Source organism: Herpailurus yagouaroundi, unplaced genomic scaffold (assembly GCF_014898765.1).
Source record: "Herpailurus yagouaroundi ecotype Mexico unplaced genomic scaffold, PumYag 77, whole genome shotgun sequence".
Taxonomy (NCBI): Eukaryota; Metazoa; Chordata; class Mammalia; order Carnivora; family Felidae; genus Herpailurus; species Herpailurus yagouaroundi.
The window spans coordinates 102580462-102604797 of record NW_024412388.1 but is presented as its reverse complement, the minus strand read 5'-3'; the positions used below and the strand labels follow the sequence as shown (position 1 = coordinate 102604797).

The following is a 24336-nucleotide window of genomic DNA, read 5'->3' as shown; positions in this document are numbered from 1 at the left end:
AATGTCTTTGTCTCTTGGATGGCTTACACGTATTTATTTATTTATTTATTTGTTTATTATGTAGTTCTTATTTAAAACAAGTTGTGGCATAATCAATCTCTTGAGATTTCAATCAAATCAGTGAATCATGACTCATTTTCAAAATATTTGAGTACTTGGCTTTAAATCCAAGAATTAGGAGGCAAGAGATGAATGAAGGGGGAAGACCAGGACTAGTATGGTAGAGGGAGAGAGCTGGCTAAGAGAGAAGTGATCTAGATACAGGACTCAGGACAGGAGATGCTTCTGATCTGTTTCAGAGGATCATGGGAGTTGTGATTTGGATTGAGTGTCTCTGTTTGCTAGGGTCCAGGTCCCGCATGGTCCTTTATAAGTGAAAAGCAGGGAAGTGTCACATCCACGGAGAACTCTCTTCAGAACTATATATAGGGCAATTGGCAAATTCTGGAAAACTGACCTCCTTTGCTACCAACAACATCTCTTACTTTCAGTGGCTTTGTGGGAAAATAATATGGAGGATGATGACATTCCAAACTGGGTTCATCAAAGAAACCCTAAAACTCTATCTGGGAAGACTTGGTGGTGTTTCTGGGAATGGTTGCACTAAGACAGAGACCCTCTATTTTCATAGAAATGCCTCCAAATTCTGATTCTCAGCAAATAAATGGTTAACAAGTGAGAGGCTTGGAAGGTCTCTGCACATGGCTGTGTTTTATAGGACAATATGGAAGATGTTTTGAATAAGGAACCAAATCCTGAACAAGTGGCCAACGGATTATATGGTTTGCATTTGAAAGGTGAAAGGTTGCAGTAAAATACCTTTTCCATAGCTAGACACGTGGGTTCAGGATGCCTGTGTGCACACAGGGGTGCAAGGCAAGGAGAGGGAGAAGAAAGAAAAAGGACTGTGAGAATGTTTTCCTTGTGAGGGCTGCAGCTTTGATCATTAACCACAACACTTTGCTGCCCTCCCCCACCCCACCTCATTCTCCATTTTCGTCTCTGTCTGATTGTCCCTGCTTATCTGCCCTTCTCTTTTTCTCCTTGTATTCTCTCTTTAATCCCTACTCTTTCCATCTTGTCATCTCTCTGTCCCTCCCCTCTCCTGTCTCTACTGGCATCCTGGGCTTCTCTTCCCTCTGTATCTGTCTCTGATTTCTCCTCTCTCCCTCTCTGCCTCAGATATGTGTACCACAGCTCCAAGTGGATGGTGGCTGGCAATGCGGACTCCCCTGTGCCCCCAAGAGTTTATATACACCCTGATTCTCTAGCTTCTGGAGACACTTGGATGAGACAGGTGGTCAGTTTCGACAAACTCAAGCTGACCAACAATGAATTGGATGATCAAGGACATGTGAGTCAAAGAATCCCATCCATCTCCCTCTTCCTCCCTTTTGGCTCTAAAGCTGACTAGCCCCAGGCTTTTCCAAATGTGTAAAATAAGAATCTCTATGCCACTTTGAGTCATTTTAAGTGAGTAATCCTAAAAGTTCTTTTTTCCTCCTGCGAAATTTCATTTATTACAAATCTAACATTTAGCAAATGTCTGCTGTGCATCAGGTTGTGTTTACCAGACCCCGTTCTCATGCTCCAGGGACCCACAGTCTAATCAAGGGAGAGGTTAAAGACAGAAGCACAGGACATGTTTTAAAATGGTGAAAGAAATCACACCATTCAGTGGAATAACTCACAGGGAAATAAACTCAGAGAAACAATTAAGGTGACAGTTTGGGTGGATTTGCCAAGTAATTTATGCATTTTTAAGAGAAGAATAAGTCTTAAGACTTTCCAGGTATAATTAGAGCACTTGATGTTATTAATTTATCTTTATAACTTTCACTGGATGCCAAGATCCATACTGAGTGCTGCAGGAAGATCAAAGAAGGAAAACCATGGCTCCCATCTTTACGGAAATGATGATATTCTGAGGAATACCATTCACTCTCACAGGACATAAGGAATGTCCATAAATTTAGTAACAAGGTACAAATAATAGCTGATAGAATTTAAAGACAACACGAGCCCATGATGAACATTTGAAGCAGGAAGGAGCAGCTGTCACATAGCAGAGGGTCTGAGATCTTTTAGCAGAGTGTTGTCTTCTGGGATTGGGACAGTTGTTCAGTATGGCCGGTTAAAGCAAGCGTACTACATCACCACCTGTGACTGGGGTACTCTGCTGTATGGTTCCGTGCAGTGCCATCCAATCACTTAGTCCTTCCTGCCGTGGGCAAGAACACTGACTTCCGGTTTCCTGTACATCCCAGTCCCAGTCTCTGTTTTTCCTGTGATGCTTCTGTCCTGCGATTGTATTTGCCTGAGAGTTCGAAACGCTCTTTGAGTCTAGCATAATGCTGCCCCTTCTCATTTCAGATCATTCTGCACTCTATGCACAAATACCAGCCTCGAGTTCACGTGATCCGCAAGGATTTCAGCAGTGACCTGTCGCCCACCAAACCTGTCCCTGTTGGGGATGGAGTGAAAACATTCAACTTTCCTGAGACCGTGTTCACCACAGTCACAGCCTACCAGAACCAGCAGGTAAGAGGCTGCCTTTGAGAGTCTCTTGCTGCATCAGCTTTTAAAGGAGCTTATTCATGCTCTTGGTAAGAAATAGTCCTTCTACGTGATACTGAAGAGCCGGAATGAGCGATGCCAGGCTTGCTCTGCAAACACCATGCTGGTGATGACAAGCCGTGATGCCTGGTAGCAGCTGGTATAGTCTAGATTTAGATCAAAGACAAAATCTTTGACCAGGAGGACCGAATCTCCTCAGTCATTTTCAACCTGTACTTGGACCTGTGTTCATGATCTCCCCTGCATTCTCGCAAATGTTCTTCATCATTTGCAAGTACCAAGGTTTGATTCATTCCTTCCCTCTTCTCTGCAACTTTCTATGTATCCCTGCATCGGCTACATCAAAGTCATCAAGCCTCTCCAGCTCCACTGAAGACCCAACTGCTTTCATTTACACTATCAGACTAAATTTACCTCTGTGTGATCACCAGCCACACCCTAACATCTGTGTTTTGATGTCAGCAATGTGTTTCTTCATTCCATAAATATTCTAGAACTTACAATATTGCATGCACGTTTAGTAGGGAGATCGAGCAGGTGAAGACTTATTTCTCCACGAGGAAAGAAAAGTTTGAGTTGAGTGAAAGACACGTAAATACACAAGGATAAAACAGTGGAATTGAATGACAGAGACGTGGAGAGGGTGCTTCTGGGTTTGGGGAATGAGGGATGTTTTCCCGGAGGAGTCGATGCTTTCTCTGATGTTGAGACGTGCATAAAAATTGGCCAGACTAGGGGTGCCTGGGTGGCGCAGTCGGTTAAGCGTCCGACTTCAGCCAGGTCACGATCTCACGGTCCGTGAGTTCGAGCCCCGCGTCAGGCTCTGGGCTGATGGCTCAGAGCCTGGAGCCTGTTTCTGATTCTGTGTCTCCCTCTCTCTCTGCCCCTCCCCCATTCATGCTCTGTCTCTCTCTGTCCCAAAAAATAAATAAACGTTGAAAAAAAAATTAAAAAAAAAAATTGGCCAGACTAATGGGGGAAGTATGTGGGGATGGGGCATAGGGAGAGGGGGAGAGACGGTGAGTCTGCAATCGTTGTGGGCATTCTAGACAATGTTCTTGTTTTGAGGAGGGTGGCTAGATGGATCTACAAGTGATCTCACTTTATGCAATTCCCGACAGTTGCATGTGAATTTTGTTTTTGTAAATTAGAGTGTATTTCATCTTTTGACAATTTGTCTCCTCAATAGGATCCTGCAGTGACTCCCTTTCTGAAAATAAGAGTTTTCACTTGTTTATTTTAATATGCCTGCATATTTTTATTTTGGGCCTGCTTGGAGCAAAATGAACTTTCTACCACAACACTCAATACCTTTTGTACTTGGATACTATGCTTAGTGCTTTAAGAAAGAAATAGAGGAAAAATAATCATTTACTAAATATTATTGAGTGCTTACTGTGTGTCAGGCAAGTGAAAGTGATATAATCTTTGGTTCATAGAGAAAGAATATTTTAATCTTTCTTTTTTTTGTTGTTTTTTTTTTTTTTTTTTCTTATTTTTGGGACAGAGAGAGACAGAGCATGAACGGGGGAGGGGCAGAGAGAGAGGGAGACACAGAATCGGAAACAGTCTCCAGGCTCCGAGCCATCAGCCCAGAGCCTGACGCGGGGCTCGAACTCATGGACCACGAGATCGTGACCCGGCTGAAGTCGGACGCCTAACCGACTGCGCCACCCAGGCGCCCCTATTTTAATCTTTCATAGCGCATTTGAATAAGACTTTTTAGATGTTCTTTGCCTCCAGAGGCATTTGATATACAACAACCCCTTAGTCTGGTAGACAAGTACTGTCTGCTTGCTGGGCTTTCTCAGCAGCTGTAAAGCATTCCCAACTTCAGATTTTCCTGGTGGATGCCACATTTGATCTAAAGTAGAGGAAGAGTTTTAGTTTGCTTTGGGTGCTACTTAAAAACTATTGAACCCTCTCAAACTCCTTAGATAGTAAAAGGCCATCGAGGGTCCTTACAGGAAACTTTCATAATCAGAAAATTTTTTTCAAACTCTGAAACAAGATAGAGCATCAATATAGACATGCCCGTTGCAGCAACTGGGACCTTGGGATTAACTGTGGTTCAGGAGAGGGGGAGTGTTTTGGACTTTTTTCCAAAACACTCACCCACCATCTTAATCATTAGTTTCTTATGAAGGTAGAGATTGTGGCAACAAATACTACAACTTCAGAATTTAGTGTGTGCAGCAAACTAGGACACTGGCGAATGAACATTCTACTGCCTCGCCGAGATCGGTTGTAGAGGCTAATAGGGTCAGTACTGTGACCCAAGCTGAAATTAGAAAGCCACAACTCACTGTGACAATAAAAGAAGAGCTAACAGGGAAACCTGAAATCCCTTGCACTTTTCTACCTTCTTTCATAGACAGCGTTCCCGTGTCTGAGTACATTCTACTTGTATAAATATTTTGTCTTTTTCTGGACCGGGGTGGGGGGGCAGTGGTGGTTTGCTGGGGGCAGGACGCCATGATTAACTTCATGGCATTCAGTGGCAGACATACCTGGCTTGATTTCTGACCTTTCCACTGACAAACTGTATGACCTTGAACAAGGTTCTTAACCCCTTTCACTCGTGTTTCCTGGTCTGAAAATGTCCTGGCCTCATCGAGTTAGTGACGAGGACTCGATGAGGGAACACGCGTCAAGTCGCTGACGCAAACCTGGCATCTGATTCATAGCAGTCAGCCTGAATTGGTAAACAGCTGGGTCTGCACAGGCATGAAGGGGAGTGGCGAGTAGAGGCAATTTTACAGAATAGATTGCTCGTTAAGGAAAAAGTAAATCGTTGGGAGTTGGAGGACGTGCATTGGCTCTTGAAGGGATTATAACCAATAGGCAACTACTTTGATCTTTCTGTTCTCAAGTCACGTTGGTGAATTCATGATGTGCTGACATTCAAAATAGATGAGTCACACATACTCAATTCTGTGCAGTTTGAAATCAAGATAACAGCTTTTGCCTGTTTAACAAGTCTCACATCAACAGGCACGATTATTTAACATTCCCTTTGGCTGTGTAGATATGATTTCATATAACACAGTGTCTCCTAATAAAGCAAACTAACCTCAGGTCTCTCCCCCAGGCATCTTGGGGTCTGCATCCTGTTACCTAGCAATAATTTTCAGACTTGTCATGAAGATGCCGGGTAGTATAAACTATTCTCTTTTGTGAGCTATATCACCTACTACTGTTTTTATCTCCCTCAACTTTCTTGAATGGGAGCGATTAATATTTTATGGCAAAAGTATTTACCTCATGTATTTCTTTTTAAGGGAATGGTTAAGAGGCCTGTGAGAGAGGAGAGAGGAAAAGTCAGTGGGCAGGTGGTGGGTGGGGGGTCCTCACTGTTCTCAGGAACTCAATGAAGGAAGGACAATGGAAGGAATGGAATTGAAGTGAAATGTTATTCAGTCAGTCAGATTCAGGCAGTGTCCTTTCCTGGATAGGGAAGGACAGCAGTGGGCTAGGCATTTAGAGACTTGGGTTTTTGTCCTAAGTGTCCCACTAGCTATTTGTGTCACTCTGAGCAAGGTATTCTCTTTCTGGGCTTTGACTTCTTCTTCAGGAAAACGAGCAATTGGCCTGTGTTTTCTAAGTTCTCTGTTAGCTCTGAAATCGTAATTTCTTCCTCTTTTTTTTTCTGCATGATTTTTTTTTTTAATTTTTTTTTCAACGTTTATTTATTTTTGGGACAGAGAGAGACAGAGCATGAACGGGGGAGGGGCAGAGAGAGAGGGAGACACAGAATCGGAAACAGGCTCCAGGCTCTGAGCCATCAGCCCAGAGCCTGACGCGGGGCTCGAACTCCCGGACCGCGAGATCATGACCCGGCTGAAGTCGGACGCTTAACCGACTGCGCCACCCAGGCGCCCCATTTTCTGCATGATTTTTAATGAGGGTTGGAAACAATTTCTTGTTTTCAAGCAGAGGCAGTCAACACACACAAGTATTAAAAATTATTAGAATGTTCATGTCTGTCAACTATTTAGTAACCTCCACAACGGTCTAGACCAACAGAGTTGTAGCAAGTCCACACTTGAAAGGCGGGAACTTGGTGTTTTGTTGCTGGTCAGCAAAATATTCCAAGCGATACTGTTCATTGTCACTCCTCCTAGCCCTCTCCTTTGTTAAGGTCTATCTCCTCTTGGCTTCTATCTCGTCAGCCAGACCAGCTGGACACCTGACTCTCCACACGTCCGATCTGCCATTATGCTGTGTTGCTTCTAGTAGTGGAATATCTTCTACTTTCTACTCTCATTGCTTGTGCCCTCGTTCTGGACCTGCCCTCCCTCCAGCTTAGGCTGTGGTGACAGCTTCCAGCTGAGTCACCTGGACTGCACGCTTAATGTCTCATGAGCCATCACGTATATTCGCTGAGGGATGGATCTTCCTAGAGCACAGCTCTGATTGCATCCTTTCTCTGTCACTAATTGTCTATGACTCCCCAGCGCCTAAGGGAGTAAAGCCCGAGATCCCAAGTCTTCCTATTAAGGTCCTCCGCAGCTAGTTACCAGCTACATTTCTAGGCTCACTTTCCGCTCGTCTTCGTCATGCATCCACAAGAGTTCAGCCGTCTGGTTTGAGTTTTACCATGGTTTGCGCTTTGTAGCCGCCCTGCTTTTGCTCGTGCTGTTGTCTTTCCAGGAATGACCTCTCCGTTCCTCTTTGTCTAGATTCCTTCCACTCTTCGAGTTCGGTACAGATACAAACCCTCCTAACATTCCCTCCTACAACATCCCTTACATTTTTCAGCTGCAGGTGAGCTCTCCTTCATCGAACTGTTAGTGTGCTGTCCCTCTCTCATGACCCCATCACCAGGTCAGGGGTGAAAAGACTCAGGTTCTAGACCCAGCTCTGTAGCTGAAGGATTGTACTGCCTGTGACAAATCACTCCACCTCGGAATTCTCGTTTGGGAGTTGATGGTTTGCTCTGAATCGGTGCTTCTCAGCCACCAGTCTATGGAGAAATTTTTTATAGTCCATTGCAAGATGTAACAATAAAGACAGTATAGGGCCGTTTTATACCTGTATGCATTCATTTAAATAGACCATATGTTAATTTGTCCTTTTCACTTTTTTTGATACTAAAATGTCATTTATTTTATTAAATAATGATGGCAGGAGGTAGTAGATAGATGTAACTCTTTTCGTTTGGTAGAATAAAGAACTGGAATATCAATGTTGATCCCTCAAATGTTTGGGGGGGTATTAAAATTGGCCTGAAGCCCAGAAACCACTAATTACGAAGAAGGACCCTTCCATCTCCATAATGCTAAGGTATTTGTGTCTATCTCATAGTGCACAGCACTGAATGTGTGCCTGGAAAAGGACTGCATGAATAATTAGCCAACACACCTTCGCTACCAGTTTCCTTACAAATCTGTGGTTCGCTTCTTTGGATATAAGTAGTAGTGAAATGTGAAGAAAGAGTTTCTATTTTCATAAAATATTTTATGCTTTTCTTTCCCCCTTCCCATTCCTTCCTCCCACCCTTGCTGACTGACCCGTAGACTCTCAGGGCTGCTAGCATACTGAAGTTATTATTACTATTATTTGTTCTTGGAGTGCCAACTTGGCAGGCCTAAGGCAGAGAGGAGGGTACGCCATGCCCAGAATCTCATCGTGGAGAATAAAGTGGTAGAGGTGGGAATAAAGGCGACTCTACGCTTTATGCTTTTTCTTGGAAGAAGCTGACGCCAGCATGTCCTCATGGAATTAGCAGGAAATTTCCATTGCAGAGTCTTTGTCTTCTCTAAGGGGAAAAGACTGCTGAACCTTGATTTTTTTTCCCCCCCAAACAGGAAACTAGATTTCAAAAAGACACAGCCCTGTTCTCCTCAGGTAACACAGTCTTATTTCTTGATGAGAATTGGCTATACGAACCAGATCGGAAGTCTGAAACCACAGCCAGGTCTGTGTAAGCAAATCCAATAGGAGTTCTGAGCCGCTCATTATGTACTGAACTATCGAGCCAGTTGTGTTCTCACGTTCCAATCGAGTCAGTGCAGAGGATTTTTTTATTTTTTATTTTTATATGGGCTAAGTTTTTTTTTTCTTCCCTGATGAACACCCTTCAAGCAATATAGTAAAAAAAAAAAATAAAAAATAACTAAGAGAGTGTTCATAAGGGAAGGCCTTTTCAGCCTTGGTATTATAAAATCATACTCAGGATATCAAAGTTTCCTTGTCTTTGTGGGTTGTGCTATTTATGTCTACGCTGTGTACCGTGAGGCGTCCCTCATTTAGTAATTGCCTTGGCGAAAGGTCAGTGAAAATTATTCAAACCGATGGTGGCAGGCCAGCAGCCACCTCTTCGTGTGCTACAGCCCCCAGTGACACAGACTCTCCCAATCAGTAGAAGGTCGTGGAAATCAAATCAGTGAGGAAAAACGCTTCCCCAGCCTCTGGACTTTCCATGCCTCCTCGTTATCATTGGACCAAGTTTGAACATGACCGCTGTAGAATAGCTTTGGATATACGGAGAGTTACTAATCGACCTCTCGTTCTGCCTGGTGGGACATTGAAGACTCTCGTCTGCAGTGCTGCAGTGAAAGCAGATAGAATCGAGGGAGTTGTTTGGTCTGTGTTCTCTAGGGCCGGTTACCGCTCTGGCGCTGATGATTCCTGTTTTCCACATTATTCATTCATGCTCTCACGCACTCATTCATTCGTTGAACACAAATAGCGTGTCATGTTCAGTTCTTGATAAAATGGTATATGAAATGGATGCGGTTCCTACCTGAAAGCACCCTGTTTGGAGGGATGATCAAGGAACATCTCTCTCAGGAGATAACATTTGGACTGAGACTCATGACTAGGCAGCAGCTGTGTAAAGAGTAAAGAACATTTTCGTCTGGGGGTTGAGTGAGCGTGAGGGGTCTGAGCAGGGAAGGGCCTTGGCACTTTCCAGCACTCAGAGCAGCTTGAGCTTGGCGGGAGCCTGTGGCCCAGGCGTAGAGGAGTGTGGGTGGGGATGGAGAGCTAGGCAGGGGCCACGCCGGGCTCGCAAGTCCAGCCAAGGAGTTTGGATTCGGTTCTGAGTGGGGTGGTAACCACTGAAGAGAATGACACGATCTATGTACATGTTCACAAAGACCACTTTGGTGGCTGTGTAGAGAGGAGAGATCAGTTTAAAGGTTATGTAGAGTAGTTTAGTGAAAAGATGGCGGTGTATTGGTGGAAGGTGGGGAGGTGGAGACTGACAGCCATATTTGGGTCTAATTGATGAACAGAACTATGGAGTAGAGTTGAAAATTATTCCAGTGAGCCTTCTGCACTATCCCAGATGGCCACATGTGTGGCGTGTGTGCAGAGGCGGCAGGGGTCGTGAGTCCTCAAGTGGTTACTTGTGGGTCCCTGTGCTGTGGTCCTCACTGGCCTCTGCTGGTGGCTGTCATTATCTGCTCTCGACCTTGGGTCCTTTGTGTGGACATGCTGTACTGATAGAAGACTACTCAGCTTGTGCTTTTGTGTTTTTGCCTCAGTTGGACCTCCTGGGCCTCCCTGGCTGGCCCCGCCTCCCCGCAGGGCTCATCTAGGTCCTCTGTTTGGCTCCTGCCTAGGCTGTAGCACCTTGGGGTTAGGGCCACCCTGCCTTCCCTGGCATGGCAGGTGAGGACCTCTGAGTCCCTGACCCCCCATGGAAGGGCAATAGGAGGCCTGCAGATGCTAGCTTCGGCCTCTCTCTCTTCCTGACTCATCAGACCAGGCGGCATTTTCACTTCGATGCGGCCAGCCCTATGTATGTATGGAGGTGGCCCTGCCAGGCTTCCTCTTTTTCCTTACTCCACTGGGGTGCGAGGGGAAGACCTTTTACTTCTCTTTCCACTTGATACGAATTCGTCTTGTGTCACATCCTTGTCTTCCGCAGGACAGCAGGCTGTATGGCCCAGCTGTCATTCGCATCCCTTCCTAAGCTATATGAGATATTCACAAGATCTGAGGCTACCAGGCTGGCTCTCCATATGGGAACTGTGGGCCTATGGATTTATTGAGGTTGAGAATACATTGGTTTGTTCCTCCAAATTATTGTCCTTGTTACACTTGGTATTGGTAGGCACGGCCAAAGTTGTCAGCACCAGCGTTAACTGGGGTCATAGTTTGGCTTATATTGTTAAATGGCTCTTTTCTGCCTGTAGGGTGTGTAAATGCCTAAGCAGGGCAATGAGGGCTTTCTGTGATAGGGCCTGAGGGCAGCCTCTAGCTGTCTCTCGCTGCCCCTCTTCTCCTACCCCATGCCCTGGCCAAATTGGACTTCTCAGTGTTTTTCCAGTATGCTTCATTCATTCATTCATTCATTCATGCTTCTATACCTCGGTGCACTGGCTTATGTAGGACATTTCTTAGTAAATGCTTCCCTTGTTCCTTTCTCCCCTTTTTGCATGTTTCATGAAAATCCTACACATCCTTCAAGGCCTGGCTCATGTGCTATATCTGAGAGATAGCCTCAGAGACCTTCAACTTGGACCCATTGCTACTTCCTCTTATGTTCTTACGGCACTTTGCCTTTGTTGTGAACCTTATCAATTTCTGTTTTGTGTTGGTGTGTATATCTGCTTTTTACTTCTAGATTAGAAGCTTCTGTCTGGGGGGGGGGGGCGGGAAGGCCAGACAATACATAGCCAAATACGGACTATATATCACTATCACCTATGCATCCTGTCACCTTGCTTTGCACACAAAGGCACTTGATAATCAACAAATAATGAGTATACACTACATAAAGCTCTGTAAATCTCACATTAAAAGCTTTGAAACAAGTATAGAGGTGCTGTTTTTCCTAACATTTGGTGGCATTTTTCTATTAAATCGCCATGCAGACCTCTTGGCCTGAGATAGAATGAGCTGTGGCAAACAGGTTTTCAACCTTTTCTCCCAGGCCCATGAAATAGAATGTCATTTTATTTACAGGGGCCTGTGGAGGCCCCCCAAACATGGCAGCACAATCATATATCAGGAACCCCTATCATAAATGAGCCGGACAGGATAAGCCAACTTGAAAGAGAAAATAAAATATTATAACCCCAACTTGAAAAGAAAATATGGTGTGTGGTTTATTGCTGCGGATTATGGAGGAAGAAAGAACGGATTTTAAGTCAAAAACAGAAAAGCAGTGACAGTCTTTAAACGCAATACAATATTCACAGGGCAGACACTAGACTTTAGAAAGCCAAAGGCTTCAGGCTCCTGCTCTGGTCTATAAAATAGATGTAAAATTGCTTTTGCTACATTATTAGTGCTACATTATTAGTGTGCCATTCTAGAGGCAAGGACTGTTTTAGGGGAAAAAAATTAACTTTGATACTTTCAAGTCAGAGTCTGTTGGTTGGAATCTCACGTTGCATTTTAAAGACCTTTAAAGACTGCGGCTTTGGGAAATTCCACTCTGACAACGTGAGCCAAAGAGGGACTTGGAAAGACTTGCTCCATAAGAAATAACTGTAGCCATCCTAGTTGATAAGGTCTGCAATGAGCAGAAATGGGAAGGTGGTCTTCAATAATGAGATTCCCTCTGTGTAGAATTACCTTCCGTTGAGAGTGCCTTTCATCCTTTCCTGAGCTCCCTCACCCCCACCCCTAAGTCTCTGTTGCTTGAAGGTAGTGAGTCATTCACATCTGGTTTAGACACAAAGATCTCGAAAGGGCCTCCCATGACCAAGGCTGAGAGCGGAAACGAAAGAGCACATGTGGAATTTGTTGGTCAGGCTTGGTCTGGTCTGGAGGCATGAGGGTGATGTGTCCAAACCTCGCCGAGTTCGAGGGGACTGAGGTCAGATGCAGTAGGCAGGGACTTCTGCACTGAAGTGGAGTTTGAGCCAGGATGCTCCAGAGGACCTGCCCAACCTGGGCCACACAGTGGTTTGTGTCTTCTGATTTGCTTGTGAGCCTTGGAGACTGGAAGAAATGCACTGTAGCCAGCTCCCTTGAGTCCCCGTTTGCAGATTTTGCCTTGGGTGCAACCTTGATGAAGGTCTAGCTGCTTTTTGTGTCTTTTACAAGACCACTTTAGGTCATTAAATGAATGATCTCTAGGGACAGGGAAGGGGCAACTTAAGTGAGATGGGATGTGCAATTATTTGGGTCTTTCAGGCTGAGGCAGTTGTCTGGTACCCTCATTTCACTGGATTGGGTTGAATCCATTCATTCATCATTTACTCGCTCAGCAAACACTTTTCAGGTGCTCCCTGTGTGTCATGTTCCATGGACTTGACCATCGCCCAGTTTTCCATTTCCATGCCTTTGTTTGTCTAGGCAAATGATTTAGCCTCTTTTGGGGGGTTGGGCAGCAAAGGTGAGCAGAGGAGTTTACAGTCACATACCGGGAAAACCTGGGTTTTTTAGGGAGAAGTGTGTCAGCTGGATCAGACATCTGTGTGCCAGGCCCGAGTCCTATCTCCATTTCAATTTAAATCTCAAACTTAATGGAAACTAAATAAAAACAAGAGCCATTACTAACAGAGTGATTTTTGTTATGTTTCTAGGAGCAACCGAAAAAGAAATCCGTTAATATAAACACAACTTATGTTTTTTGCTTGTTTCCAGATCACCAGATTAAAAATCGATCGAAACCCTTTTGCTAAAGGATTCAGAGATTCTGGAAGAAACAGGTAAGAATAATTGAGAAAGAGACTCACCGACATTTCTCTTCTATGTGACATTTTCCCCCCGGCTCCCCATGCGTGGCTTTTGGCTCCTACTTGTCGGAGACTGCTTGCACGCTAGCCGCTCTGCTGACTCAGGCAAAGAGAAATGGACAGCTGATCCGAGGATCAAAGAGCTGTCCCCCAAAAGTTGAATTTCCCAACTTTCTGTTAACACACTGTACATCAATACTTGGTAATCCAGTCACTTAAAACAAATTTTATGGTGCTTTATTATCCTCAGAAGATTTTGCCACTTTTTCTGATAAGTGCATGGGTGGCTACAGCACTTACACTGACATCTCATTTATTTTGCGTTATCAGGAAACAAGGAATTGTGGACAAATAAAAATTATCAGAAAATTATTACCTTTTAAAAATTTTTTTTAAGTTTATTTTGGGAGAGAGACAGAGAAAGAGAGCATGAGCAGGGGAGGGGCAGAGAGAGTGAGAGAGAGAGAGAGAATCCCCAAGCAAGCTCTGTACCGTCAGCGTGGAGCCCAATGCGGGGCTCGAACTCACAAACCATGAGATCATGACCTGAGCTGAAATCAAGTGTCAAATGCTTAACCAACTGAGCCACCCAGGCGCCCAGGAAATTATTACCTTTAAGAGCTAAAACATTGGTAAGAAATTAGCCATTTTTCTCCTAAGACATGTTCCCAAAATATATTAGATGTTGCCTACCTTGATAAAGACAGTTTCTAAAACCCAACCTTTCCTGATGGCCCAGCATCATTAGGATTTGGTTGTCATATAGGGAAATTCTGAGGAACAGCTGACGTTTGAGGGACTGTTTGCTCTTATTGTAAGTGGACTTAGCGACATGGCATTTTTCTGGGTAATTCTGCTTCTGTCTAAATCCTTTCTTTCTCACCCTTCCTCTGTAAAATTAAAATCTGTTATCCAGAGAGCTAGGTGAGAACTGAAATGGAAACACAGATCTACCTAAAGTTATGCAGTCAGAAAAATTCACTTGATATAAACTGTACTGAAACCACAAATGTGACACGCATGTTTTACAAAGTGTGCAGGTTAAGGGGGGCCTGGGTGGCTCAGTCGGTTAAGTGTCCAACTTCGGCTCAGGTCAGGATCTTACGGTTTGTGAGTTTGAGCCCCGTGTTCAGCTCTGTGCTGACAGCTCGGAACTCGGAGCTGCTTCTGATTCTGTGTCTCCCTCTCTCTCTGCCCCCTTCCCTGCTCCCTCTCTGTGTCTGTCAAAAATAATAAACATTAAAAAAAATTTTAAAGTGTGCAGGCTTTGCAGTAACTATTTGCATTAGTGTTCAGACATTTTCCTCATCCGGGGGGCATGTCTTTACATTCGAAATGACACAGATTGTCAAGAGTTATCTGTGCTATTTTCCGTGCAAGAGTTTTCAGAGAAACTGTTTAGTATTATATTTAGAATCACTTCATGAACTTTATAGCACATTCTGTCAGAACCCAGATGTATGCTAAAAGTCATCTGTAGCGATCATTTCCTTCACAAAATGATTAATGGAAGCACTTCTTTTTTTAAAACATTATTTGCTTTTTTAAACTCTAGGATAATTAACGTACAGTGTTACCTTAGTTTCAGGTATACAGTATAGAGATTCAGCAATTCTATATATTACTCAGTGCTCATTGTGATAAGTATATTCTTCATCCCCTATGGAAGAACTTCTTTATGAAACTCTTTTTTTTTGTATATTTAAAATCCATTTAGATTTCTAGAAATTTTTATTTACCTCAGAATTTCTTGAGGTTACACCTATTGATTAAGGTAGAATTCAGTTGAACTTCTAGTTTGAAGATGACAAAAATTGAGTAATGTGCTCTAGATCAAGCAACTGGTTAGTGGTGTGGCCACACTAGAACTCAGGCATAAGGACTCCAGAAAAGACCTTTGTCCTCAAAATGTAGCCAGTGAGGAATGGGTACTCTCTCTGCCAGTTAGTTTATATCCCATGTTCAGGTTACAGAACTTGCCTGTGAGCTGTTTCCTGTTGCTTCCTTTTCAGGGCTCTGCATTCTAGACTTACTGAGGACCTTGCTAGTGATGATGTTCTCAGAATAGAATTTGGCCTTTGACAAAGAAGTCTTTAGGGTATTTAAGATCTTTAGCTTAAGAGCCCATGGCTGGATTTTGGGGGTTCTGTGAGTTCCCAGATACTATAAGGAAAATCGTGTGTGGATGAACAGGTATGCATTTTTCTTAGGAGAGGTCTCTAGCTTCCTCCAGATTTTTGGAAGGTTCTGTCACCAAAAGTTAAGAATTTCTGCCCTAGACACAGCTGGGGGGTCAACCCTAATGACTTTCGTTATTCAACCACTTTCTCTTTCTTTCCTTCTGTATCTCCAGTGGCATTTAATTATTTGTTTATTTTCTTCTTGGCACTCCAAAGGTTGTTTTGATTTCTTCTTTGTCTTTTACTCCCATTGGAGTCCTTGTTTTTCTGAGGCCTCACCTAGGACAGAAAATTGGGATAGGCTGTATTGACCAGTGTTGCAGCTATGTTCTAGGAATTGGAGCCACACTTCAATCTTGGGAATAAGTCTATGTGTCTTGAAGCATTTGCCTTGGTTAGGAAGTTGTGATGACATCTTGGTTCAGGTCCTGAGATTCTCCTATCCCCTCACTGGGCTAGAAGGGAGTTAGACACATCATTTGGTCCTGGCCTGGGTCTGCTTTAGGGCTGGTGAATGTCTTACTGTTCAGACAGACAGTTATTTGTCTTGCCTAGTGGGCTACTCTTCTTTGTAAGGACTCCAGGAGGGCAGAACTGTGGATCCTCATTAGCCCATTTCAGTGGCTTATTTATATATAATTTTTCTGGTAGTGTGGTGATTCTTCGTTCTGTCCCATTAAAACCTGCAGGCTATTTTATTTTAAGTAATGTTAGTAGTTATAGAAATTATCTCAGATCGAACACTTACTGTGTCCAAGATCTTTTACTTACATGTTTTCTAATCTTTAAAATGACCTATATTTTGTGTATATTGTGGGAAACTGAGGCTCAGGGAGCTAGTGTCACACAGGAAAGCTGGAGCACTAACTCCCAGGTCCACCTGTGCACTCTGTGCTCTATCATGCTAAGAGTTTAAACTTGACTTATGTTACCTTCGACAGATTTAGAGACTAGAACTCTTCCTCTAATGGCCAATAATATGTGTTCTCTGTCTGTCTTTGTAGACTTCCCCGTGGCTTTGTCATTGGCTTGCTGTGCCCCCCTGTAAATAAGGAATTCCCTAGTAGAGGACAGGAAGTCAGGTTGGTCTTCCCTAGCAAGTGAAACCATGACATGATGACCCTGAAGTCCCCTGTCTCACAATAGGGAAAAGATGAATCATTAGATATAGAAGCCATTTTTATCCTCCGGTGCTCTGGGAAGCTAGATTAAAATAGACCTCTGGGGGCTAGTGCAGTGGCCCTTGTATTTTCTCTTTTAAAAAGGTCAAAATTACCTGATAATCAGGCTTGAAATCTCACTACCTGCCTGCAGGATCTGATAAGGACAAGAATTACTAATGTCAAGTTGCAGATGAGAAAGACTGATGAGGATAGAGGGGATTATTTGTAAATCCTCTGGGATCTGGGGGCTCTGTGCCAACACCAGAATCCAGTTCATCACCTTCCAGCCAGTGCCTCACCTACTGCCCTGCTTGTGCTAACAGAGTTCTTATAAATCTATGATCTTCCTCATGCCTTTTAGACATCAAATGACTCATACAGAGGAGCATGGTTTGATGAGTTGCATATAAACGTACCCAAAACATACGGATTACATTTCCTTTAAAAACACATGGGCTTAAAAATTAAGGGGGGAAAGTGCTTGGCCAATGTTTTTTGGTTTTGCAGAACACAAAACATTTGTGGAATACTTTGCAGTTACAGAATTTGCCAAACCTCAAACCAAAACACGTTTAGGTTTGTCGATCTCAATCTATCCCAGCGCCATCCAAAGGCTCAGGAAGGGAGGGGTGTAGAGGGCAGATGGGGAAGACACAGCCACCCGCTGCCCTCTCTTCAAATGCCTCTTCAGACTCTCTCCCACCCTGCCAGCCTCTCTCTGCAGCACCCTCTGAGTGCGGCCAGGCGACCGCAGTGTCCTGAGCACAGAGAAGAACTGAGGAGGCTCGGGTGAGGACACTTATTTCCATTACTGATATATAGTTTTTAAATATTTACTTATTTTGAGAGAGAGAAAGAGAGAGAGAACCTGAGCTGGGTAGGGGCAGAGAGAGAGAGAGAGAGAGAGAGAGAGAGAGAGAGAATCCCAAGCAGGCTCTGTGCTGTCAGTGCAGAGCCTGACATGGGGCTTGAATCCACAAACCGTGAGATCATGACCTGGGCTGAGATCAAGGGTCGGATGCTTAACCGACTGAGCCATCCAGGCGCCCCACCTCATATTTTAATATAAAGAGAAATCCATGGAGAGTACTCCTGACTCCCAGCCCTATCACTCTCTCCTTCCCCTCACTGGGCACCGCAGTGCCCCATCTGATTGCTGAGCCTGGGAAAGGGGACTCTTTAGGACCTGCTTCCCTAGAGCGAGTGTACATTCTGGGCTCTTGCCATTGATGATAAGTCCAGAAGAGGCAGCCTGCCATTCTGGGGAGTGGTCCCTCTTCAGGGCAGTTCTAGCCCACTCGTTCAGCCTCCACACCTACGCCTTAGTATCCAGACACCTTTGTCAGTAATAAAGCTGGTATTTCAGTCTCCATTGCTTCAGGCTCCCAGGACTTTCTTGGACTTTATTCTGACCTCAAATGAGGACAAGAGGTGACATTAATTGGGCCTTTCAGAACCCCACCAGAAGCCCCAGTGAGCCAGGGTGTCATCCCTGTGGTGTCATCATCACCAGAGCCTGTCACAGTCCTCCCTGCTTCCTTAGGAAGTGCCATTCACATGCTTCTGTGTGACAAGGTCACCACTCCTCAAGCTGTACTTATGGCGCTGCTACTTTGCATTGCCATGTGATTGTGCCCCTGATTAGAAGTCTCCACCAGAAGTGTGTGTGTGTGTGTGTGTGTGTGTGTGTGTGTTCATGTTGAGAAGAGTGGTAGACAGGTGGTCCTTTGGATGGAGACACTCACAGATTTTGCTTCCAGGCATTGTCTCTGCAATGGGAGGGCAATTGTGTTTACTTCTAAATTGTTCCTCCTAGATTTCTCAGAAATTATGTGGCCTAAATCTGGCTTTAGGGAGGTTGGAGGAGATCCATGTATATTTGCTTTTAATCAGGCCTAGTCCCAGGCACGATATCCAGAGTTAGCTCTGGGAGATTTCTCCTTCCAGGAGGAGATAGTAACACCTTCCTATTCCTAGGGAAAACAGATCCCCTCAGCTTGATTAGTTTATGTCTTGTGGTCTGTGTTCCTGGGCTCTGCCCAGTGTTAGAATGTGAGTTCCATGGGGCGCCTGGATGGCTCAGTAGGTTAAGTGTCCAACTTTGGCTCATGATATGATCTCACAGTTTGTGGGTTTGAGCCCCGTGTCAGGCTTTGTGCTGACAGCTCAGAGCCTGGAGTCTGCTTCAGATTCTGTGTCCCTCCCTCTCTCTCTGCCCCTCCATTGGTTGTGGTCTCTCTCTCTCTCTCTCTCAAAAATAAATAAACATTAAAAAAATTAAAAGAAAAAGAGTTCCTTGAAGACTGTACCTATGTCAGGTAGTCTTAAGCTACTTCCTACAGCATCAGGTACACAGAGTAAAATGATAATTGTTCATTTACTTACAAAACAGCAAAAAGATTTGATGAGTGGCAGAGAAATTAAAAACCAGGAACTTTGGAGTGAGAAAACCTTACCCCACCCAAGGGTGAATCAAATGCAACAATAGTGGAGAACTAGTTTTGGACACGAACTAAGAAGGGAGGGAAGAGTGAATCTATAAATAGGCTTAGTCTCAAGACTGGGGGCAATGTTGTTTCAAATCTGAGATCAGGTCCATCTGAGATGGACTGATGCTGTGGACACTGATTTAGCCTCATCCTAGATTAGACACACACACCCTTCAGGCCGTCAGAGCTGGCTCTGAACAGTGGGAACATGCTTTTTGCTAGTTTCAGAGTCTGTGAGTGCAGGAAAGGAGTCCCAGAGACTGAGTCCAGGCAGAGTGAAGTTTAGTTGAGAAAGGTTGCTCAGTAGCGAACGGAGAGGTAACATTGCATCTTTATGGTTGGGCACTCCAGTGGACAGTGTATTCCAAAGAGAAGACAAAGGTCACGGAGCTGAAGAGAACCAAGTGTTTGCAGTGTGTCCCATGGTCAAGAAGCAGCCTGGGGAGATACATCTGTCCACAAGCCTGACGAGCCCACTGTGCTCAGCTAGGGGGAGCATTACACCTGCAAAGACCTTGCACTTGAAAAGGATAGCAGAGGAACAGAAGGAATGAAGAATCTCTGGGTCTCTCAGTCCACATCTAATGTGAAGGCCTTGTCTCTGCTAGGAGTGGCTGCCAAGATTTTACAGAAAGCCCAAGTCAGCTTGGGAAATTTTATACAATTCCCAGGGACTTCCTCCAAAGCAAACACATACATAAAAAGGAGAGGATTAAAATTATGATCTGTCTGGATTGTGAAAGGTTCTATGAACTTGTCTTAATAGTAGCATGGAGTGCATGACTCTGGGTTCTCTCAGTAGCCTTCATCCTGTCTTTGACCTTGGGTTTTACCTTACTCCCAGCCTCCATTGCATCTAAGACAACTGCAAGGGCGACTGTCCCACGTGATGTGGTTTCATCCGGATACTCCCAGCTCGTGTGGTGCCTCAGAAGCCACTGCTGTTGGTTCCACTGCTGTAGGTCCCCAGTGGAGTGGCCCTTCTGCGGTCCAGGGAACTGGTGAAACTTTTTAGAAGGGTATCTTTTTCTCTGGAGGCCACCTGTGGAGGCTTCTACCACGACACTCAAATCCCACTTAGGAATTATCAGAAAGGAGCTGGAGGCAGGCCTCATATCATGGGGCACTTGGTTCATACAAGTAACTGTAGGTTGTCCCTCGCTGAAAAAACAAGAGGCACTTCAGGATGAGGTGTATGAGGCAATGTGTGTCTAGGCTGATTCTCAGCCAGCACTGCTGTTTGCTGGGAACGTGGCTGGTGGCTGTCCTTCTTGGTGCCTAGTGTCCCTTTACATAATATGTCAGGGGAGAGTGATCTAAAAATGGAGCCATTAACTGCATTACGGGAATGGATATATTTGCTTGCAGGAGGAGGATGTTTAATGAGGCTAATACTTAGCACAAAGGAAGGAATCTCCATTGATGGGGCGGGGGTGGATATTTGGGAGTAAAAGATTTTCCTGTGACCCCCCTCTTCAGCAGCTGCTGTCCCAAGACCATGTTCATAGAGTGAAGAATCACCTTCTTGAGCACAGACAGGAAACCTTGTGAAGGCCCAGCCCTTTCTCACAAAACCCAGAGTGGAATCAGAATGCCTCCAGTGAATGGAAATGAAAAGGAAGGAAAAGGAAAAGTCAGCCAGACACTAGCCCCAGGGCCAGGTCATCGGTGCTTAGGTCTGAAAGAAACCATTTTTCTTTGTGAGTCGGGGAAGAAGTGTGCAGGGTGGGTCTCTGTCAAAGTCTGTTAGAAGAATTCTGTTACAACCAAGTGTTTCCAGTCTTGTCCACACCCTGGCCTACCTCTTTTTTTTTTTTTTTTAAATATTTTTTTTTTTTCATTGTTTTTTTATTTTTGGGACAGAGAGAGACAGAGCATGAACGGGGGAGGGGCAGAGAGAGAGGGAGACACAGAATGGGAAACAGGCTCCAGGCTCTGAGCCATCAGCCCAGAGCCTGACGCGGGGCTCGAACTCCCGGACCGCGAGATCGTGACCTGGCTGAAGTCGGACGCTTAACCGACTGCGCCACCCAGGCGCCCCTGGCCTACCTCTTAAGCTGAACATATGAAATTACTATATTTGTGGGTCAAAGAGGTAAAATATCGGCAGTTTCATACCGTTCAACCTTGTATATTCATTTCCAGGAATTTGAATCATAAGTATACGATAACATTAGTAAGAATCATCTCACGTAGTATCGGTGGTCCAGGTTTTCCCTTTTTATCTCCAAGTTGATTGGTATTGTTAGAGTGTTTCCTGTTTGATAGATGGTAAAGCTGAGTAGAGTGAGGTACTAGCTTTCAGAATTTGCAAATCCAGCCAATGGCAGCATCCAGAGGGTGATGTCACTGTCCTCTATTAGGCACAGCTTGCCAGTCAGCAGCTTTGCTCTTGTCCCTCTCCGGGTCCCTGTCACTCATGAAGGCTCACATAGCAAACTTAGAGCCAATGCACTGACCACTTGCCTTCTTTCAACCAGCATGACTTCCAAGTGTCTCCCTCACTTTCAATTTCTCTATTTTTATTTGTTCTCCCCAAAGCCATTGACTGTGTTTTTCCAGCCAGTCTCATCCTGCTCATTCCTGGCACTTTTACTAGCCCCTGTAGATTTTTCAGACTCTTTTGTTATCCCTGGCACGGGTGCCATTTAGCAGATCTAAAGTAAGTAATTGGCACTAGACTCCCTCTTGGGAACTGCTGCATCTACAGGTCAAGGTAGCTGGCCCTGTACTAGACTCTGGTGGCAGCATCCTGCCAGACTCCCCCTCTTCTTCCAGGCCATGGCTGTTTATCACGTCCCCGGGCTTTTGGTCTTCCAGCCAGTATTTAACATTTTTCTCTGCCTTGTTATTTGTTCTCTCTCCTCTGTCATGAACCTTTTCCACCATTGTCCTCTTGGCTCCGTTGGTTTGCCAGGGAAAGTTGGCAGTTGTTTTATTATCTATGGCTCTCGCCCAGGGATGGTGTCATCTAACAGAGTGACGTCTTTTTAATGGCTAACATATTGGAGTCTGAAATATCTGCAAGATAATGAGGCCTACAGAGGCTTGAGGGACATGTTTTCAGTTCCTTGAGGAGAGAATGAGAGATGGAATTAGGTAACATGCAGGTCCCTCCACATTCAATCCAGAACCAGAGGGCTGACACAGTTTTGAATTCCAGGGAAATAAGAGTGTTTTCTCCTGTTACAGGTCACAACCTGAACTGACGGTGGGATTTTGTTTGCTTGAGTTAGACCGATGGTCCTCAAACTTTCATTATGTTTCTTTCTCTTGTTTGGATGTATTTTGTCTTTAGTCAATCTGCATTTATTAAGTAACAATGAGGAGGGAGTAGTATCATTATTTCCGTTTTATTGAGAGCGAGGCTGAGGCATGAGAAGGTTGTATGGCTTGGTCAAGATTGCGATGATAAGCAGCCAGGTTGCAGTTTAGGCCCAGGCAGTCTGGCTCCAAAGCTCTTGGTCTTCTTTAAAAAAAAAAAAATTGTTTTTAACGTTTATTCATTTTTGAGAGACAGAGAGAGACAGAGTGCAAGCCGGGGAGGAGCAGAGAGAGAGGGAGACACAGAATCTGAAGCAGGCTCCAGGCTCTGAGCTGTCAGCACAGAGCCCAACACAGGGCTTAAACCCACAGACTGCGAGATCATGACCTGAGCCGAAGTCGGTCGCTCAACCAACTGAGTCCCCCAGGGGCCCTGCTCTTGGTCCTTCTTAACCACTGTGCTAATCTGCATCTCGTGTGATTACCAAATTAAAGTTTGACCATTCCAGGCAAATGCAAAGAAACTTACTCTTTTAGTTAGCCTGCTTTGTGTCATCAGGGATTGTTACTGTACTTCCTGAGGCAATGAAAACTCCTTCGAGAGTCCCATTGCTACCCATTCAGACTCCATGTGGGGTGGGGGGCAGGGTTCCCGAGCTGGGAATCCCTTGGGAAGGAACAGTTTTGACTCAACTCCAAGCATGTGCCCATTGGACACCTGTTCTTCCAAACCACTGTAAGGCACATCAGTGACAGCCAATCAAGCGTGTAGATATACTTGTTGTACCATCTAAAGCCAAGTTTTAATGACGGCTTGTTGTTGGTGTTGTTTCCAATTTGCAGACCTCTGTTGGGGGGCCTTTTAAAATATTCCTGGACAACAAATACGTAGGAGCCAATACCAGATCCAGGAAAGAAGGAGGTGTGGAAGGTTTGCCCTCACCTCAGTGGATGAAGGACACTCTAAGAAAAAGGATTAGAAAGTTGAGATATGGTAATTAGATCTGAAAGAACAGTGTATTCTGGTTCTGTGTCTTTTCAAATGCTGGAAGAGGAAGAGAGAGGAAAGATCAGAGGTGCAGTACTGCCCATGGGATAAAATCCAAGCACCTAACATGGCATAAATATCCACAGTATCTGCCCCATCATCTCATCTTGCACCTGGAGCTCCAGTCACCCTGAACTATTTTCAGTTCCCAGAACGTGCCTTCCCTTCCATACCTCCAAGGCTTTGCGCACACTGTTAGCTCTCCTAGGAAAGGTCTTTCTGCCTCTTGTCTGTGGGGGAAACTGCTGAGTAACCTTTAATATGAAGCTGAAGTCACTGGCCTATCATGGAGTGATCCTGGAGTTTCCCAGGTGTAGGAAGTACTTCTTGTTCAGGGCTCCATGGCATCTTCTATGTATCGTCAGTGTAGCACTGATCACACAGGTCAGAATTAGTCATTTACATGTTGTTCTCTCTTTCTTCTAAGTTTGTTTATTTATTTTGAGATGGTATGTGTAAGCAGGGAAGGGGCAGACAGAGAGAGGGAGAGAGAGAATCCCAAACAGGCTCCATGCTGCCATTGTCGGGCTAGAACCGTGAACCATGAGCTCATGACCTGAGCCAAAATCAAGAGTCGGACACTTAACCAACTGAGCCACCCAGGCACCCCTACACGTTTTTCTCTTTTTGTTAAACAGGACACTCCCAAATTACAGTAAAGACCCTCTGCTCTTTTTTGTTTTTAAATCTCCTGAACACGGCACATTTACTGGTTGGAAAACTTCTTTGTGACTTCAAAACCCCATCTCTGTATTTCTTGACTGTCTGTTATTGACAGATGGCCGATGGCCTTATCAATCCCTAGTATAGGTTCCCTTTGTTGCCAGAATCACCAGCAAGTAACTTGGGGAAGAGTTAAAAGTCAGAACTACAGAGAAAATAAATAGAAGAATCATAAAAAGCAACCCTGTCTCTCAACACAAATAAAAAAACAAAGTATACATCAACGTGCTACCTAATAGATTCATGAAT

The 24336-nt window shown here is 44.6% G+C and overlaps 1 protein-coding gene across 2 annotated transcripts in view; it reads left to right on the top strand.

The window, feature by feature from the left end:
* The window catches only part of TBX15 (T-box transcription factor 15), a 106092-nt gene that overhangs the window by 64812 nt on the left and 16944 nt on the right, over nucleotides 1-24336 (top strand). For both annotated transcript variants that reach the window (XM_040471456.1, XM_040471457.1), the window contains exons 4-6: nucleotides 1183-1354; nucleotides 2374-2541; nucleotides 13129-13193. In XM_040471456.1, coding sequence (XP_040327390.1) covers nucleotides 1183-1354; nucleotides 2374-2541; nucleotides 13129-13193 — 405 coding nt within the window. The remainder of the gene's footprint in view (nucleotides 1-1182; nucleotides 1355-2373; nucleotides 2542-13128; nucleotides 13194-24336) is intronic.